General features: G+C 45.8%; 1 protein-coding gene and 1 long non-coding RNA gene across 2 annotated transcripts in view; both read left to right on the top strand.

The window, feature by feature from the left end:
* Positions 1-19,151, top strand: part of LOC309390475 — a 134,482-nt gene continuing 115,331 nt past the window's right edge. The window contains exons 1-2 of the long non-coding RNA XR_014175138.1: positions 1-80; positions 1,350-1,624. This is a non-coding gene — a long non-coding RNA (uncharacterized lncRNA). The remainder of the gene's footprint in view (positions 81-1,349; positions 1,625-19,151) is intronic.
* On the top strand, positions 4,687-18,595 carry LOC309390438 (signal-regulatory protein beta-1-like). The gene is made up of 4 exons (XM_081949782.1): positions 4,687-4,801; positions 12,151-12,474; positions 15,220-15,540; positions 17,963-18,595. The coding sequence occupies exons 1-4, from the start codon at positions 4,702-4,704 to the stop codon at positions 18,130-18,132; spliced, it is 915 nt and encodes a 304-aa protein (XP_081805908.1). The 5' UTR covers positions 4,687-4,701; the 3' UTR covers positions 18,133-18,595.

Here is a 19,151-nt window from a genome sequence, read left to right as displayed (position 1 = left end):
TGATTCCCAAATTGTGGCCAATTTAACCACCACACTCATCATCACCAGGACACTTAAGGACTTGGGTGGTAAATCAGAAGGTAAGTGTGGAACTACTGAATTTTTCTTCTGAACCTTTATTGATTTACGTCCTGTAAGGTGGGTTTTTTTTCCAGATTTGTTTTACACGATATGAAATACAAATATAAATACAATAGCAGAGTTAGAAGGGACCTTGGAGGTCTTCTAGTCCAACCCCCCTTCCTAGGCAGGAAACCCTATACCCTTTCAGACAAATGGCTATCCAACATCTTCTTAAAGACTTCCAGTGTTGGGGCATTCACAACTTCTGGAGGCAACTTCTGTTCCACTGGTTTAATTGTTCTGACTGTCAGGAAATTTCTCCTCAGCTCCAGGTTGCCTCTCTCCTTGATTAGTTTCCACCCATTGCTTCTTGTTCTACCCTCAGGTGCTTTGGAGAATAGTGTGACTGCCTCTTCTTTGTGGCAACCCCTGAGATATTGGAAGACTGCTATCATGTCTCCCCTAGTCCTTCTTTCTATTAAACTAGACCCAGTTCCTGCAACCGTTCTTCATATGTTTTAGTCTCCAGTCCCCTAATCATCTTTGTTGCTCTTCTCTGTAATCTTTCCAGAGCTGTGCCCTATTAAACAAAATAATAAAAATGCCGACTGGGGAAATGGTATAGGGCAGTGATGGCGAACCTATGGCACGTGTGCCACAGGTGGCAACTGGAGCCATTCGTCAGGGCACGCGAGGCGCTGCCCTGTCAGCTGGCCAGCGCACATGTGCGTGCTGGCCAGCTGAGTTCACTCTTTTTTAAAGCCATTTCCCGCCCTCCCCAGGCTCCAGAGCCTTTATAGGAGCCTGGGGAGGGCAAAAAGTGCCCCCCTGAAGGCCCTCCGGAGGCTTCATGAGCTTCCCTGAAGCCTCCGGAGTGCAAAAAAATGGCCCTATGGGGTTCATTTTGACTGCTCCGGAGGCTTCAAGGAAGCGTCCTGAAGGTCCCTCAAGCCTCCGGAGGGCTTCCGGGGGGCGGAGGAGGCTGTTTTTGCCCTCCCCAGGCTCCTATAAAGCCTCTGGAGCCTGGGGAGGGCAAAAAAGCTTGCAGAAAATGGGGGTCGCTCCTGTAATGCGTGCATGCGCACTGGGGTATGTGTCGCACATTGCATTATGGGTGCGGCACGCCCGCATACTACCCGCCTGCGTTTCCCCACTTATGGCACATGAGCCAAAAAAGGTTCGCCATAACTGGTATAGGGCCTTCTGCTTGAGCAAGGGGTTGGACTAGAAGACCTCCAAGGTCCCTTCCAACTCTGTTTTGTCAATCCACTGTCTTTTCTCCACAGACTCACAGCAACAATCCATCCTTGTTCTCTGCATCGTGCTTTTCTTGACCAAAGTAGCCATCCTTCTTTTCATCGCCTGCCTTTTCCTAATAAAAGTGTGTGGACGCAGAAGGACAAAACGTCACTCTAGAACATGAGGAAGTGAGACCGTCTGGAACATCAAGTTAGGAACTCCAGTTCCCCACGGATTTTCAGGATGAGAAAGGATCCCATTAGGGAATCAATAACAATATGATTAAAAGGCTTATATAAATGAGCAGTTCACTCTGCCAAATGTATAAGCTTATAAATCTGTAGAATCAATACGGAGATTAAAAAGAAAAATAACTTACTTTGTTCTGCCATGCTTGGGACTTGATCGAATCTTCCTTTAAAATGTAAATGCTAATTCTTTATTTTTTAAAAAAGAGAGGGAAAGAAAACTTGTTAGAGTTTGCGGCAATCCATCCAGCACAGAAGTAAATCATTCAGCAGGATTCATTTGCAGAAGAAACTTGTTTATATGCAACAACATAAAACATGATGCAGGTATACAATACCCATGCAGCTCTTACAACGCAGTAGCAGAACCAGAACTAAATTCAGAAGCACGTGCAGAAGCTATAAGTACAGAACTTACCGTATTTTTCAGAGTATAAGACGCACCGTTTTCCCTCAAAAAAGAGGCTGAAAATCTGGGTGCATCTTATACACTGAATACAGCATTTTTGGCCTCCCGAAACCCCTTCACCAAAATGGCCCTGCACAGCCTGTAGGAGGCTTTCAGAAAGCTCCTGGGGGCTGGTGGAGGCGGAAATGAGTGAAAAAATGTGTCGGTTTTTTGCTCAATTTTGCCCCCCCCCCAGCCCCCAGGTGTATTCTACAAGCCTCCTCAAGGCTATGCATGCAGTTTTTTTGATTAAAAACGGGCTTGTTTTCATGAAAAATGGACTGTTTTTTGCTCATTTGCAGGGGGCACCCCCCCCCCCAGGAGCAGTCTGCAAGCCCCCTAAAGGCTATTCATGTCTTTTGGGGCGGCATTTTTGCAAAAAATGGGCCATTTTTGGGAGTGCAAAAACTTTTTTAAAAAATTTGCCTCTTCAAAACCTTGCTGCGTCTTATACCCTGGTGCGTCTTATACTCCGACAAATATGGTATATTTATTCAGACCCATTAAGCTAAGCCACGCCCAGGCTCCAAGCTGCCGCCTCAAATGGCTCACAACCGGGGGTGGGTGGGTTCAGACTGGTTTGGGCGATCCTCTAGCTAGGATTCTGCCCGGTTTGGTGATCCCCCAAATGCCACCCCTGGCTGGCTCCGCCCACCCCACCCGGCCCTTCCCAGGAGTCTCCACACAAGCCTGTTCATCACCCAAGTTAAGTCCAGGGCCCACGCGGAGGCTCTGGGAGGGCAAAAAACGTGACTGCCGGAGGTTCTGGAAGTCCAGAAATGGGCCATTTCCAGCCTCCAGAGCTCAGGGAAGCAGTTCTCGCCCTCCCAGAGGCTCGAAGAAAGCCTCTGGCACCTGTGGGGGGCAACCCCCCCCATACTGTGGTGCAGGAGGCCAACTAGGCCACGCCCACCGTGGCCACGCCCACCCAGCAACGGGGCAGCGAACCTATTGCTGGAACTTTTGAAGCCTAGCCCTGCTCACGACAGATCCTGCTTCTTAGTCACCAAAGAGTTCCCATTGCCTGGCTTGCTGTTAGGGAGGTCCCAGCTCATAATTCCTTATACGCTGACACTCCTCCCTTTATGACTGGAATAGACATAAACCTGAATGATTTAATCCTCTTCCCATGGTGCCCTCCACCCAATGGCTTTTGTCATTGTATCTGCCAGATTGCCTTCTGAAGGACAGGGGACCAAGCTAATTAGTTTACATTTGATGGCTTCCCTTACATTACAATATTTAATATCCACGCGCTTGCTTCTATTCTTTACTCTGTCACCTGTAGCCATTTTAATGCAAGCAGCATTACAATAGAATAGGAGAGAATAGAATATAGAATATAGACTAGAGAATAGAATATAGAATAGAATAGGAATCGAATAGAATATAGAATATAGAATAGATTAGGAGAGAATAGAATAGAGAATATAGACTAGAGAATAGAAAAGAATATAGAATAGAATAGAATAGGAATAGAATAGAATAGAACAGAATAGGAAAGAATAGAATAAAATAGAATAGAATATAGAATATAGAATAGGAGAGAATAGAATAGAATAGAATAGCGAATACAGACTAGAGAAGAGAGAATAGAATAGAATAGAATAGAATAGAATAGAATAGAATAGAATAGAATAGAATAGAATAGAATAGAATAGAATAGAATAGAATAGAATATGGAATATGGAATATGGAATATAGAATATAGAATATAGAATATAGAATATAGAATATAGAATATAGAATATAGAATAGAATAGGACAGAATAGAATAGAGAATATAGACTGGAGAGGAGAGGAGAGGAGAGGAGAGGAGAGGAAAGGAGAGGAGAGGAGAGGGGAAGAGAAGAGAAGAGAAGAGAAGAGAAGAGAAGAGAAGAGAAGAGAAGAGAAGAGAAGAGAAGAGAAGAGAAGAGAAGAGAAGAGAAGAGAAGAGAAGAGAAGAGAAGAGAAGAGAAGAGAAGAGATTTCTTAAAAGGCAACTGCAGTCCTCCCGTCCTCAAGGCAACAACAATGAAAGAGACCCAGTTTGGAGGAGGAGGAAGATGACTGTGGGGTTCCTAGTTCTCTTGGTGGTTTTCTTGCAGATGTTTCGTTACCCAACAAGATAACATCATCAGTGCTAGAAAGGAGTGCGGGGGGGGGGAGAGATTGTGTGGTCCTTAGTGCTCTCTGAGCTTGGTTGTTTTCTAGCAGACATTTCATTACCCAACTAGGAAACATCATCAGTGCTACATGGGTCTGAGGTTTGTGGTGATGGTGGTGGTGGTGGTGGTGGTGGTGGTGGTGGTGGTGGTGGAGGAGGAGGAGGAGGAGGAGGAGGAGGAGGAGGAGGAGGAGGAGGAGGAGGAGGAGGAGGAGACTTGGAGCTTGGTGGTTTTCTTGTAGACATTTCATTACCCAAATAGGTAACATCATCAGTGAAACAGAACAGAAGTCACTGCTGAGGTCTCCATTTAGGTTTATCCCAGCCTCTTCTTGCATCACTGCCATCTCTTATCTGAAACTCTGGGACTTTATTAATCTCAAATTCTGGAATGCCTCCTTGGCCACTCTTCCACGGAGCAACTGTGCCAAAGAAGGCAATTGGTTCAGACTTAGAAGCAGGAAATGTGAGTTCCTCTTTTGCTCTGTCTTTAAAAGGAAGCATTTTGGGAGGGATGAGAAGTAGCCCCAGATGTTTCTCCTGCCGCTGCCGGCATGGCTACCTTGAGGTCCACCTTCACAACCCTGGGTCCATTTCAACTGTGGTTCCTTCTGCTGGTGCAACAGGGGACGGAGGGTTCACTTCAGAGAATAGGTGAGTATTTTTGCTCAGGTTTCCAACTGGAAGAGAGGGTGATTAGTAGATTCCTCAGCAGGTTCCAGATTATGGATCCTTTGAGGTGAAAGTTTCTTCTAGGGGTTCCTTCCTGAGTGTCCAGGTGACCAGGCAGGAATGGCCAGGAAGAAGGCTGAGGTTTGGGGAAAGGGGCAAAGAGCGGGCCCTGATTTAGGGAGGGGGGGTGTCTTAGGAAGCTTTGAGGATAAGAGCATGTGGAGACTGCTTGCATTTTGGGCAGCTGCTTCAATGCTTCTCATTTTTTATAAAGTTTTTTTTTAATTCTCTTACATACCATTGTAAGTATACATTCACATAATTGTGATTCTTCTTTACATTTGTCATTCTTATGCATTTGTTATTCCATTTAATAGGTTATAATATACACTTTGGGTTGCTTTATTTACCATCCCTTCCGCCTTATTTTCCCTTTCTTTTCTCCCTCCCTCCCTTCTCTCCTTTCTTCCTTCCTCTCTCCTTCCCCTTCCTTTTTCCCTTACATCTCCCCTTCTCCTACTCTTCCTCTTCCCCTTCCTACCCTCTCTCCTTCTCTTTCTCTCCCTTCCTTCCTCTCTACTTTCCCTTCCTTCTTCCCTTACCTCTCCCCTACTCCTACTCTTCCTCTTTCCCTTCCTACCCTCTCTCCTTCTCTTTCTCTCCCTTCCTTCCTCTCTACTTTCCCTTCCTTCTTCCCTTACCTCTCCCCTACTCCTACTCTTCCTCTTTCCCTTCCTACCCTCTCTCCTTCTCCCTTCCTTCCTCTCTCCTTCCCCTTCCTTCTTCCCTTACCTCTCCCCTACTCCTCTCTTCCTCTTTCCCTTCCTACCCTCTCTCCTTCTCCCTTCCTTCCTCTCTCCTTCCCCTTCCTTCTTCCCTTACCTCTCCCCTACTCCTCTCTTCCTCTTTCCCTTCCTACCCTCTCTCCTTCTCTTTCTCTCCCTTCCACCCTCCTCTCCTTCCCCTTCCTTCTTCCCTTACCCCTCCCCTACTCCTACTCTTCCTCTTTCCCTTCCTACCCTCTCTCCTTCTCCCTTCCTTCCTCTCTCCTTCCCCTTCCTTTTTCCCTTACCTCTCCCCTTCTCCTACTCTTCCTCTTCCCCTTCCTACCCTCTCTCCTTCTCTTTCTCTCCCTTCCACCCTCCTCTCCTTCCCCTTCCTTCTTCCCTTACCTCTCCCCTATTCCTCTCTTCCTTTTCCCCTTCCTGCCCTCTTTCCTTCTCTCATTCTCCCTTCCACCCTCCTCTCCTTCCCCTTCCATCTTTCCTTACCTCTCCCCTACTCCTTTCTTCCTCTTCCCCTTCCTACCCTCTCTTCTTCTCTTTCTCTCCCTTCCACCTTCTTCTCCTTACCTCTTCCTTCCTTCCCTCCTCTTCCTCTCGTGCTTGTGATGATGATTTGCTTATTTGTTTATTCATTTTATTAAATGTATATGCTTCCCATCTCACTGCAAAGAAACAATGTCTTATCATTCTAGGCTGCCTTAAACAGATTCACATAAAGTGTTAGAACCGCTTTATAAAGCCTTGGTAAATATTTGGAGTATTGCAACTAGTTTTGGTTGCCACGACATTAAAAAGATGTGGAGACTCTAGAAAGAGTGCAGAGAAGAGCAACAAAGAAGATTAGGGGACTGGAGACTAAAACATATGAAGAACGGTTGCAGGAACTGGGTATGTCTAGTTTAATGAAAAGAAGGACCATGGGAGACATGATAGCAGCGTTCCAATATCTCAGGGGTTGGCACAAAGAAGAGGGAGTCAAGCTATTCTCCAGGCCCCTAAGGGTAGAACAAGAAGCAATGGGTGGAAACTAAAGGAGAGAAGCAACCTGGGATTAAGGAGAAATTTCCTGACAGTGAGGACAATTAACCAGTAGAATAGCTGGCCTCTAGAAGCTGTGGATGCTCCATCACTGGAGGATTTTAAGAAGAGATTGGACAACCATTTGTCTGAAATGGTGTAGGGCCGTGATGGCGAACCAATGGCATGCGTGCCAGAGGTGGCACACAAAGCCCCCTCTGTGGGCACGTGCGCCGTCTCCATCTGCTCTTCTAGTTTCCAGAAGACTGGTCTTTGCAGGCACCAGAGCACTGGAAAATGGACTGAAAATGGCCAAAACCCAGGTAGTTTACTGTGCCATTTCTGGGCCTTTTCTGGGCCATTTTCAGGTCATTTCCCAGTGCTCCACGAAGACCAGCTTGCGCCCATGAATGAGAAGGAATGGAAAGTTTCCCTTCCACCTTCGATTGAGGTGCGGACCGTCGCCCCTCCTTGTTAGCATATCTCTTGATAAGAAATAAAATAAGACCCGATAACATGTTCTAATTAAAAACAAAACTTTTAATATGAAAATAAAAGAAAAGAAATCTATCTAATTGTTACATTTTGGCAAGAGCAATTGTCGCCCACCTTCTTGGCAGACGAACAGAAGAACAGAAGACTCTGGAATGTGTGAGCCGGCGCAGTGCATCACTTGCTGATAAGGCCTATGACCTGCGCAGTAATATCTCAGCACAGCTAGCAAACAAGTAACACAGTGACAATGAAGACCATTACAAAAACAGCCTGAAAATGTCTTGAAAAACGGCACAAAACTACCCCTAGTCGCCATCATTGGTACAGGGTCTCCTGGTTGAGCAGGGGGTTGGACTAGAAGACCTCCAAGGTCCCTTCCAACTCTGCTGTTGTATTGTATTGTATTGTATTTGCACCACTCAGGTAACCCTGAGGACACAGATAAACCAAGTAGCCTCAACGTCCCTCTAAAAGGATGCAAAGGACCAGCTGTCTGCAAGGAGTATAAATCTTTCCATTCCCCACCATCCAGTCAGAGCTGAAGAAGCTTCTTGGAGACGAGAAGCGAAACATCTTCAGAGAAAAACCAGAAAGTCCAGTTGCCTCTTGAAAAAAAACACCTGTGGGACAACCGTGACCTTGAATGACTGACAGTCTTCATAAACTCTGGGGTACAACTACTACTTAATCTTCCAGAAGACACACACACACACACACACACCCAGCAGCAAGCCTACTTGTGCAGGGAGAACGCAATCCCATTCAGAATCAAAGCTAACCACAGTTCGAATGTTAATTGATTAGGGTTTACATCCGCTCGGTTGCCTTGGGGTTCAGATCAAGCCCGCTTCTCCCCATCCAGGCCTTGATGGGTTCTAGCCATTGATTCATCTGTTTTCCCACTTTTCAAGTTCCCCATTACACCACCACCCATGAGTTACTCACCTTATCTGAAAACCACAACATCGATGCTGTGCGATCCATCCCGATGTTATCTAGGAAACCAGGATGTTTTTCACGATGTAGGCAGATTAAAAGGAGGGGACCAAGTCTTAACGTGACTTAATTTCAAGGCTCTGGAAACTAATAGCATCCCAAATTAAATCAGAGTCCGAGTCAAAAGATTCCTCAAAGTTCCAATTTATTAAGAGAGACATGTTGGCACATCGGGGAAAACCCGAATCTGAAAGCTTCCTGGTTTTCCCCACCCAGTTGAAAGTTCAAGATCTTGCCCCCCCCCCACACACACACACACACAAGTCCATCACACGGTCCAATCTCCCACTGCCACCCTGGCAGCTTCCACCCATCCAGTTCCACTCAGGTGCAGAGATGCAGAGACAAAGGGTGACCTTGGCTTTCTAGAAAGAATGTTGTTATGGCTACATATCATCTAACTCTCTACAATCCCCACTCTTGTTTTTCCACAGTAGAAAATGCATAGTAGAATAATAGAAAGTGTGGCAGGCCAAAGATCCAAAAGGAAAGAGGGCTGCAGGCCTGACACTGGTTCTCCACTAAGACGCCAAGATTCCTCTCACAGTCACTGCTATTAAGCCTGGTTTCACCCAGTTTAATATGCGTACTTTTTGTTTTCCTTGCCTGAGTGTAAGACTTGACCTTTGTCTAAGCTGAATTTCATTTTGATAGATAGGGCCCAGGGTTTAAGTTAGTCAAGGTCCATATGGATCTTGAGCCTATCATCTAGGGAATCCCAAAGGTGCTTTTTGAGGAGGCAACTGGATTTCCTTGTTTTTTTCTTTTTGAAGATGTTTCACTTCTCATCCAAGAAGCTTCTTCAGCTCTGACCGCATGGTGGAGGAATGGAAGGATTGATACTCCTTGCAGACAGCTGGTCATTTGCAGCCTTTTAGAGGGTCGTTGAGGCCACTTGGAGGTTTATCTCTGTCCTCAGGGTCACCTGAGGGGTGCAAATGGTTCCTGGTAGTCTGCTATTTTTCCCATGGAAATCCACTCCTACCCTACCTTTAGGACAACCTGGATGACTGAGAATCTCTACAGACTTTTTGCTGTACAATTTGGGATGAAGACCCTTGGAAGGGTGTGGGAGGAGGAACGGATTTCCAGAGGAAAAATTGCAGACTACAGGAATCATTTGCACCACTCAGGTGAACTTGAGGACAGAGATAAAACCTCCAAGTGGCCTCAACAACCCTCTAAAAGGATGCAAATGGCCAGCTGTCTGCAATGAGGATCAATCCTTCCCTTCCCCCACCTTCCAGTCAGAGCTGAAGAAGCTTCTTGGATGAGAAGAGAAACGTCCTCAAAGAAAAAACAAGAAAGTCCACTTGCCTCCTGAAAAAACACCATTGGGACAACCAGGACCCAAGAGAATCTCTACCGACTATCATCTAGGGCAGGGGTGTCCAAACTTGGGAACTTTAAGACTTGTGGACTTCAACTCCCAGAATTCCCCAGCCAGCCATTTTCTAAAGGGTTAGGGGTGCAAGGGTCTTGTAACTTGACAGCTTTTAGACTTGCACACTTCAATACCAGAGTTCCTGAGCCAATATGACTGGAGGAGGAATTCTGGGAGTTGAAGTCCACAAGTCTTAAAGCTGTCAAGTTTGAACACCCCTGGGGTTCTTTTTTCTAAAGGGTTAGGGGTGCAAGGGTCTTGTAACTTGATAGCTTTAAGACTTGCACACTTCAATGCCAGAGTTCCTGAGCCAACATGACTGGAGGAGGAATTCTGGGAGTTGAAATCCACAAGTCTTAAAGCTGTCAGGTTTGAACACCCCTGGGGGTTTTTTCTAAAGGGTTAGGGGTGCAAGGGTCTTGTAACTTGACAGCTTTAAGACTTGCTTGCTTCAAATGCCAGAGTTTCTGAGCCAACATTTTGGTTGCTAAGTGAGTTTCACCACATTTTACAAGTTGGCCACCCCCACCCAGTCATATGGCTGGAAAGCCACTCCCACCTGGTCACATGGCTGGCAAGTTACTCCCACAAAGCAGGCCACACCTACAGAAGAGGTTCTAAAAAAATTTGAAACCCACCACTGGCTTAGTATCATCTGCAAATTTGATCAATTCCCCTTCTACTCTCTCATCTGAGTTGCTTCTGAAGATATTGAAGAGTCCTGGGTTAGAACTTAGAAGACCTCCAAAGTCCATTCTAGCCCTATCTTTCTATCATCTCTTCCTCCCACATCCCACCCTACGTTTCTGACTACATGGTCTTGATCATCTTCAGAATTATCTTCCTTGATCTAACAAAACAATCTTCAGCCTTGGAAATAGACCCAGCGGTTTTGCTGTTGCTTGACGCCACATCGTACCACAAATGATAAATCATCAGAGGGGGTGCGACTTGCGCAACTGTCTTCTGGAAGATAAAGGCAGCTTCTCTCTCCGTTCTGAATTTGTACGCCATCCATCGTTTCCCGCAAGTCTGTCCTGTCCCCTTTTAATTTTCCATTTCAAACCAAGACACGGACCCTGAGACACGAGGCAGACGAAACTGGGAGACCCAGACAAACAAACTGATTTTTGAAAATCTCCAATGTTGGTCCACCCACAATTTCTATAGAATACAGAATAACAGAGTTGGAAGAGACCTTGGAGGTCTTCTAGTCCAGCCCCCTGCTCAAGCAGGAGACCCTTACAGAATTAGATAATAACAGAGTTGGAAGGGACCTTGGAGGTCTTCTAGTCCAGCCCCCTGCTCAAGCAGGAGACACTTACAGAATAACAAGAGTTGGAAGGGACCTTGGAGGTCTTCTAGTCCAGCCCCCTGCTCAAGCAGGAGACACTTACAGAATAACAAGAGTTGGAAGAGACCTTGGAGGTCTTCTAGTCCAGCCCCCTGCTCAAGCAGGAGACCCTTACAGAATAACAAGAGTTGGAAGGGACCTTGGAGGTCTTCTAGTCCAGCCCCCTGCTCAAGCAGGAGACCCTTACAGAATAACAAGAGTTGGAAGGGACCTTGGAGGTCTTCTAGTCCAGCCCCCTGCTCAAGCAGGAGACCCTTACAGAATAACAAGAGTTGGAAGAGACCTTGGAGGTCTTCTAGTCCAGCCCCCTGCTCAAGCAGGAGACCCTTACAGAATAACAAGAGTTGGAAGGGACCTTGGAGGTCTTCTAGTCCAGCCCCCTGCTCAAACAGGAGACCCTACACCATTTTAGACAAGTGGCTGGCCAGTCTCTTCTTAAAAACCTCTAGTGATGGAGCACCCACAACTTCTGGTGGCAAGCAGTTCCACCAGTTAATTGTTCTAACTGTCAGGAAGTTTCTCCTTAGTTCTAAGTTGCTTCTCTCCTTGATTAGTTTCCACCCATTGTTTTTTTGTCCTACCCCTCAGGTGCTTTGGACAATAGCTTGACCCCAGTGGTGAAATTCGATTTTTTTTTACTGTGGGCGTGGCGTGGTGGGCATGGTGTGGCTTAGTGGGCGTGGTTTGGTGGGCATGGCAGGGGAAGGATATTGCAAAATCTCCATCAAACTCCAGGGGAAGGATACTGCAAAATCTCCATTCCCTCCCCACCCTGGGGCCAGCCGGAGGTGGCATTTGCCAGTTGTCCAAACTACTCAAAATTTCCGCTACTGGTTCTCCAGAACCTGTCAGAACTTGCTGGATTTCACCTCTGCTTGACTCCTCTTCTTTGTGGCAACCCCTGAGATATTGGAACAATGCTATCATGTCTCCCCTAGTCCTTCTTTTCATTAAACTAGACATACCCAGTTCCTGCAACCGTTCTTCGTATGTTTTAGTCTCCAGTCCCCTAATCCTCTTTGTTGCTCTTCTCTGCACTCTTTCCAGAATCTCCACATCTTTTCTACATCGTGGCGACCAAAACTGAATGCAGTATTCCAAGTGTGGCCTTACCAAGACATTGGTAAAGTGGTATCAGCACCTCCCATGATCTTGAGTCTATCCTTCTATTAGTACAGCCTAGACTGTGGCCATTCATAAAAATAAATGAATAATGATGATGATGATGATGATGATGATAATAATAATAATAATAATAATAATAATAATAATAATAATCAGAAGCCATTTTCTTTTTCAGTTGGTGGGCGCCCCAATTCGAATCCAGAAGCTGTGACAATCACAGCAGGCAAGTCCATCATTCTCACGTGTATCCTGACCCAGGGGTACATGCCATCAAGTGTCGAATGGTACAAAGACTTGGGCAATGACCAGAAGATAATTTACAGGGAAAGTGACCAATTTTCTCGTTGGGAGAGGTTCGTCCCAGGATCGCCAGCTGACTTCAGTGTCAGACTGAAGAACATCGGCCCTGAAGATAGCGGGACTTACTGCTGCTCGATGGTCAGGGAAAGTCCCCCAAACAGAAAAGATATCAGGGCAAAAACGGTGGTCTCTGTGATTGGTAGGTGCTACTGAGGTGTGATCTACTCTAGACAACTCTGGAGTGAATCTGATGGGAAACTGCCAGTCAGGCTGGAAGGAGGAGCCAAGCAGGGATGTAGCTTGGAGTCCTTGCGCAGTCACAAGAGGCAAAAGGCAGCTTTGTTCCTTAGGCCATCCGTCTTGCAAATTCACAGGTTTCTTTTTTTTTTCCCTGCCATGGATAGATATACATTCGAACTAGACTGTGGTGTTTCTCTGTGTCGTATCAGGGTGAGGGGGTGGGGGTGGGGGTATATGCATAATGGTTATCTTTTGAGAGCTGAATGGAATGAATTTCATTTTAATGTATGCTTCTGAGTGTACATTTAAAGTGACAATAAAGATTCTATTCTATTCTATTCTTTTCTTCCCTTCCCTTCCACTCCATTATTCTGTTCTGTTCTTCTTTTCCATTCTGCTCCACTCCGCTCCACTCTTCTGTTGTGTTCTGTTCTGTTCTACTCTTCCATTCCGCTCCACTCCACTCTTCTGTTCTGTTCTGTTCTTGTCTTCTCTTCCATTCCACTCCACTCCATTCTTGTGTTCTGTTCTTCTCTTCCATTCCTCTCCACTCCACTCCATCCTTCTGTTCTCTTCTGTTCTCTTCTGTTCTCTTCTGTTCTTCTCTTCTCTTCCATTCCACTCCACTGCACTCCATTCTTCTGTTCTGTTCTGTTCTGTTCTTCTCTTCCATTCCATTCCACTCCATTCTTCTGTTCTGTTCTTCTCTTCCATTCCGCTCCACTCCACTCCATCCTTCTGTTCTCTTCTGTTCTTCTCTTCTCTTCCATTCCACTGCACTCCATTCTTCTGTTCTGTTCTGTTCTTCTCTTCCATTCCATTCCATTCCACTCCATTCTTCTGTTCTGTTCTACTCTTCCATTCCATTCTTCTGTTCTGTTCTTCTCTTCCATTCCATTCCATTCCACTCCATTCTTCTGTTCTGTTCTTCTCTTCTCTTCCATTCCACCCCACTCCATTCTTCTGTTCGGTTCTGTTCTTCTCTTCCATTCCACTCCACTCCATTCCACTCCATTCTTCTGTTCTGTTCTGCTCTTCTCTTCCATTCCACTCCACTCCATTCTTCTGTTCTATTCTTCTCTTCTCTTCTCTTCCACTCCACTACACTCCATTCCATTCCATTCTTCTTTTCAGTTCTGCTCTTCTCTTCCATTCCATTCCACTCCATTCTTCTGTTCTGTTCTTCTCTTCTCTTCCATTCTGCTCCACTCCTCTTTTCTGTTCTGTTCTTCTCTTCTCTTCCATTCCGCTCCATTCCATTCCACTCCACTCCATTCTTCTGTTCCGTTCTTCTCTTCCATTCCGCTGCACTCCACTCCATTCTTCTGTTTTGTTCTGTTCTGTTCTTCTCCTCCATTTCGCTCCACTCCACTCCACTCCATTCTTCTGTTTTGTTCTGTTCTTCTCTTCCATTCCACTCCACTCCATTTTTCTGTTTTGTTCTGTTCTTCTCTTCCATTCCACTCCACTCCACTCCACTCCATTCATCTGTTCTGTTCTGTTCTTCTCTTCCATTCTGCACCACTCCACTCCACTCCACTCCATTCTAAAGCTTCACCTCCCCCAAGATCCACAAAGCCTTATCTGGTCTTTCCCAGGAGAAAGCAAGCACATACTAGAAGATGTAGACAAAAATGTTACTAATTTTGATTATTCACCCGTGGCTCTGATTGCTTGCACTTGATGTTTATCTCCACAAATGGCTTGACTGGGAACCATCACATGAGGCTTCATAGATGTTGGTCTAGGGGGAAGTCAAGCTTATGTCTCATGAGGCTACACAAGGATTCCAGGCTAGGCCCTCGCTAAATCCCTCCTTCCAGCTTGGTTGGCTGTTTCCCAGCAGAATTACTTGTCCTGTCCTTCTCCAGTTGGGAATCCTCAATGTCTCCCACCCAAAGTAACCAAAATTAATTCCACCGACTCAACCAGAGTAGCTGAGAAGAAGAGGGGGGTTACCTGTGCTCTCCCAATGGCTTCCCCTTCAAAATCTCTTTGCTCCCCCAAGGTGCAGAGGTGACATATTAAAAGGCAAGATCAACCTTCTCTGACATGGCTCCCTTTCAGTGTTTTGATCTGCAGATCTCATCGTTGGCCCTTCTCCAGGAGATGGGATTGGTAGTCCACCACTCTAAGACTGGAAGGAACCTTTGAGATCTTCTAGTCCAGGGGTCAGCAACCCGCGGCTCTGGAGCCACATGTGGCTCTTTCATCCTTCTGCTGTGGCTCCCTGTCGCTCAAAATATGCATCACAACCGTCAATGTGACACATGCCAGCATGCGATTTATTTAGCTTTTTGACTTCAGGTTTGTCCAACCATGGACAAATCCAAGAAAAGTTTCAGAAGAAAACAGAATGTTTAATTCAACTACAAATGCTAGTTTTGTGGCCACTCAGGAAATAGTCAGGCACTGGAAGGGTTTTGTGGCTCCCTGTTTTCTTTTCTGTGGGAAACGGGTCCAAATGGCTCTTTGAGTGTTTAAGGTTTCTGACCCCTGTTCTAGTCCAACCTCCTGCTCAGGCCAGGAGTCCTTCTATGTATTTTTTTTTAATGAAGCTCTTAAAAAGTTTGAAGATTAAGGAATTTGGGAAACAATATCCATGCTCTCCAGCCTCTGGGAGATGTGTTGGATAAGAATAATTCCTCAGGGAATTTGAGGTAGGAGGGAACATCATCTGATGCCTTCATGCTTCCTTTCTCAGCTCATCCATCCCAGCCTTTGCTTCGTGGCCCCTCAAACAACATCACGGTGGGGTCCCAGGTTTCTTTCAGTTGTTCTGCAAAAGAATTCCCTTCCCAAGAAATCACGGTCGTCTGGTTGAAGGATAGGGAAGAAATACAGCCTGCCAAGATCGACGTCCTGAATTATACTACAAACCGCGGCATCCGGTACGGCGTGGAGAGCACGGTGGACATCTTGCTGAGACAAGAAGATATGGGGTCAGTGTTGTCATGCCGGGTTCAACACAGCTCCTTGGAGGACTCCTTACAACAGGACCTTCTACTCGGTGAAGTCATCAGAGGTAGGTGAGCTCTGGGTTGCAGAGAGGGACGAGGCCATGGAGTCGGGGCCTGGTAAGAGGGCCCTCCCTAACAGAGTTAAGGCACTAGGCAGACCCAGGTCCTCATCCTGTGGAAGCCCAACAAGACCAACCATACATTTTCAACCCATGCTACCTCACAGGGATGTGTGTCAGGGTTCCAAATAGCATCCAAAATTAAATCTGAGTCCGAGGCAAAGGATTCCTCAAAGTTCCAATTGATGAAGAGAGCCATGTTGGCACATCTGGGAAAACCTGAATCTGAAAGCTTCCTGGTTTTCCCCACCCAGTTGAAAGTTCAAGATCTTGCCCCCCACACCCACCAGCCCATCCCATGGTCCAATCTCCCACTGCCACGCTGGCAGCTTCCACCCATCCAGTTCTGGTCAGGTGCAGAGACAAAGGATGACCTTGGCTTTCTAGAAAGAATGTTGTTATGGCTGCATCGCATCTAACTCCGTATGATCCCCCCTCCTGTTTTCCCACAATAGAAAATGCATAGTAGAATAATAGAAAGTGTAGCAGGCCAAGGATCCAAAAGAAAAGATGGCTGCAGCCTTGACACTGTGATTGTGGGGAGTAGGTCTTCAGAAAGACCTTCTACCTGTGGCTTTTTGCTCAGGGATTTGGGTCAAGATGAGCAGAGTCCCCAATTGGTGAGATGAAATTTAACCCTGATTATCCTACAATTGTTTCAGTTTGTTTCTGTTTGTTTTAGTGCTGTTTATTATGATGGTCCATGGCAAACTTAACCAGATGGATCTTGACAGACTGGCCCCTATCTAACAAAATGAAATCAAACCGGATTTGGTATTTTTGTTCACCTATCGAGTCCTCTCCAAGAATCTGGGATAGGCAGAGGTGGATGTTTGATGATGTTACAGATATCCAGATTAAAAGAGTTGGAAGGGACCTTGGAGGACTTAATAGTCCAACCCCTCTGCTCAAGGCAGGAGTCCCTACTCCATCCTGGAGAAATAGCTGTCCAATCTTAAGGTCACAAGTGGTGACCAGTCGTTTAAGCGAATCAGCCATAATATACTTAGACTTCAGCAAGGCATTTGGCAAAGTAGACCACAACCTGCTTCTTGGTAAGCTAGAAAAAAGTGGGATAGATAGCATCACCACCAGATGGATTCATAACTGGCTGAAAAACTGTACTCAATGAGTAGTCCTTAATGGGTCTACGTCTACATGGAGGGAAGTAAGCAATAGGGTACCACAAGGTTCCATCTTAGGCCTAAGTACTCTTCAACATCTTCATAAATGACTTAGATGAGGGAATAGAAGGGGAACTTACCAAATTTGCCGATGATACTAAGCTGACAGGAATAGCCAACACCACAGAAGATAGGCTCAAGATCCAGATCGATCTTGACAGACTCGGCTCCTATCTAACAAAATGAAATTCAATGTAGAGAAAAGTCAAGTCTTACACTTAGGTAAAAAAACCCAAAAGGACACATATAAACTGGATGAAACCAGGCTTAATAGCAGTGACTGAGAGAGGGATCTTGGGAGTCTTAGTGGACAACCAGCTAAATAGGAGCCAGCCGTGTGCAGCGGCAGCCAAAAAAGCCAATGCAATCCTCAGTTGCATTAACAGAGGGATACAATCAAGATCAAGAGAGGTACTAATACCACTCTGTAAAGCCTTAGTAAGGCCACACCTAGAATACTGCATCCAGTTTTAGCCACCACACTATAAAAAAGATGTTGAGACTCTAGAAAGAGTGCAGAGAAGAGCAACTAGGATGATGAGGAGACTCGAGGTTCAAACATACGAAGAACAGTTGCAGGAACTGGGCAGGGCTAGATTAGTGAAGAGAAGGACCAGGGGAGACATAAGAGCATCTTCCAATATTTGAGGGGCTGCCACAGAGAGGAGGGGGGTTCAAGCTATTCTCCAAGCACCCAAAGGCCAGGCAAGAAATAATGGATGGAAACTGAACAAGGAGAGATTCAACCTGGAAGTAAGGAGAAATTTCCTGAAAGTGAGAACCTTTGGTGAGGACGATCAACCGATGGTACAGAGGTTGCCTTCAGAAGTTGTGGGAGTTTCATCACTGGAAGCTTTTAAGAAGAGACTGGACTGCCATCTGTCAGGAATGGTGTGTAGAGTCTCCTGCTTGGGTAGAGGGTTGGACTAGATGACCTACCAGATCCCTTCCAACTCTGTTAAATCTGTTAGAAGCCTCTCTTATCAAATCTAACACCCTGCTCTCCTTGATATGGCTGCTAAATGAACACGGGTAGTTAAGTGGAATATGGAGTGCCTTAGGGTGGGTACAGGCCCAGGCCCATCTGCCCTGGAACCCCCCCCCCAAAGGTTTCCCCCCATCCCTGGAGCAGACTTTACTGGGATTAAATCAAAATAATCCACTGGTGTTTCTTTTCTCCACAGGCTCAATACAGAATTCTCCCACTTATCTCTGGATTGCCCTTTTTCTGAACAAAGCAGCCGTCCTTCTTCTTGTCTCTTTCCTCTTCCTCATGAAAGTGTGCAAGTGCAATTGTGCAAGAAATTGCTCCAGATTATCCCAGGGAGAGAGCCAGTCTGGACACTCACATTAAGGACTCCTTTTCCTGACAGACTTTCAGGATGAGAAAGGATCTGCTTAGGGAATCAACCATATCGTTGCTAAAATGCTTCTATACCCCATCATGCTATCTTCTATATATATAAAAATGGCTGTGTGTGTGTGTGTCTGGAACTCCTCAAGCAATTTCAACCTAACCAAGTACACAGATGACTTACCCTCTGGAAACAAATACTGTGTGGGGGGAGACACCCCTAACACCCCTCTGGGTGTGTGTTCTGTTAAGATACAGCCTATTGTGCCTTAAAATGGCTTCTACTGTACAGCGCTGTACTGTACCATGGAGTTGCCATGGTAATGATTTCACAGAACTCCACAAGGGAGATCCCTCTGGTAAGGGGGTGAAAATCCAACATTAGAAATTGCAGAGATGTTCATGGAAGGAGGGATAAATACCATATTTTTCAGAGTATAAGACGCACTGGTGTTATAAGACGCACTAATTCGAAGAGGTAAGTAAGAAAAAAAGGTTTTCTCCTCCCCGGCCCCCAAAATGGGGGCATTTTTGCCAAAAACAGGGGCACTTTCCCCTTCCCCCAGCCCTGCTGAAGCTTGCAGAGTGCTTCTGGGGGGGAGGCAAAAATTCCCCCATTTTTCAGTCATTTTTCACAAAAATGGGATGCGGGGCAGGGCTTCAGGAGGCCAAAAATGGCTGAATTTGGTGTTTAAGATGCATCAACATTTCCACGCTCTTTTGGGAGGGGATGTGCATCTTATACTTTGAAAAATACAGTAAATGGGATAAATAAATACCCGGGCAATGCCGGTTAATCAGCTAGTAAGCTTATAAAAAGCAAAACGAAGATGGGAAAAAAAATCAAGCTCACTCTGTTTTGTCGTGTATCAAGGAACCTATATTGAAATGTAAATGCTGATTCTTTGGGGGGGGGGATGTCCCCTTAAAAAAATAAAAGAAGTAAATTGAAGTAATAGTTCTTTTCACATTCATTTAAATTGTGGGAAGCCTCCCCTCCGCCTTCCTAGAGAATGAAA

Source organism: Natrix helvetica (assembly GCF_964273705.1).
Source record: "Natrix helvetica genome assembly, chromosome: 3".
Classification (NCBI taxonomy): Eukaryota; Metazoa; Chordata; class Lepidosauria; order Squamata; family Natricidae; genus Natrix; species Natrix helvetica.
Note: the sequence above shows the minus strand (reverse complement) of the source record. Positions and strands in the feature narration are given on the sequence as shown.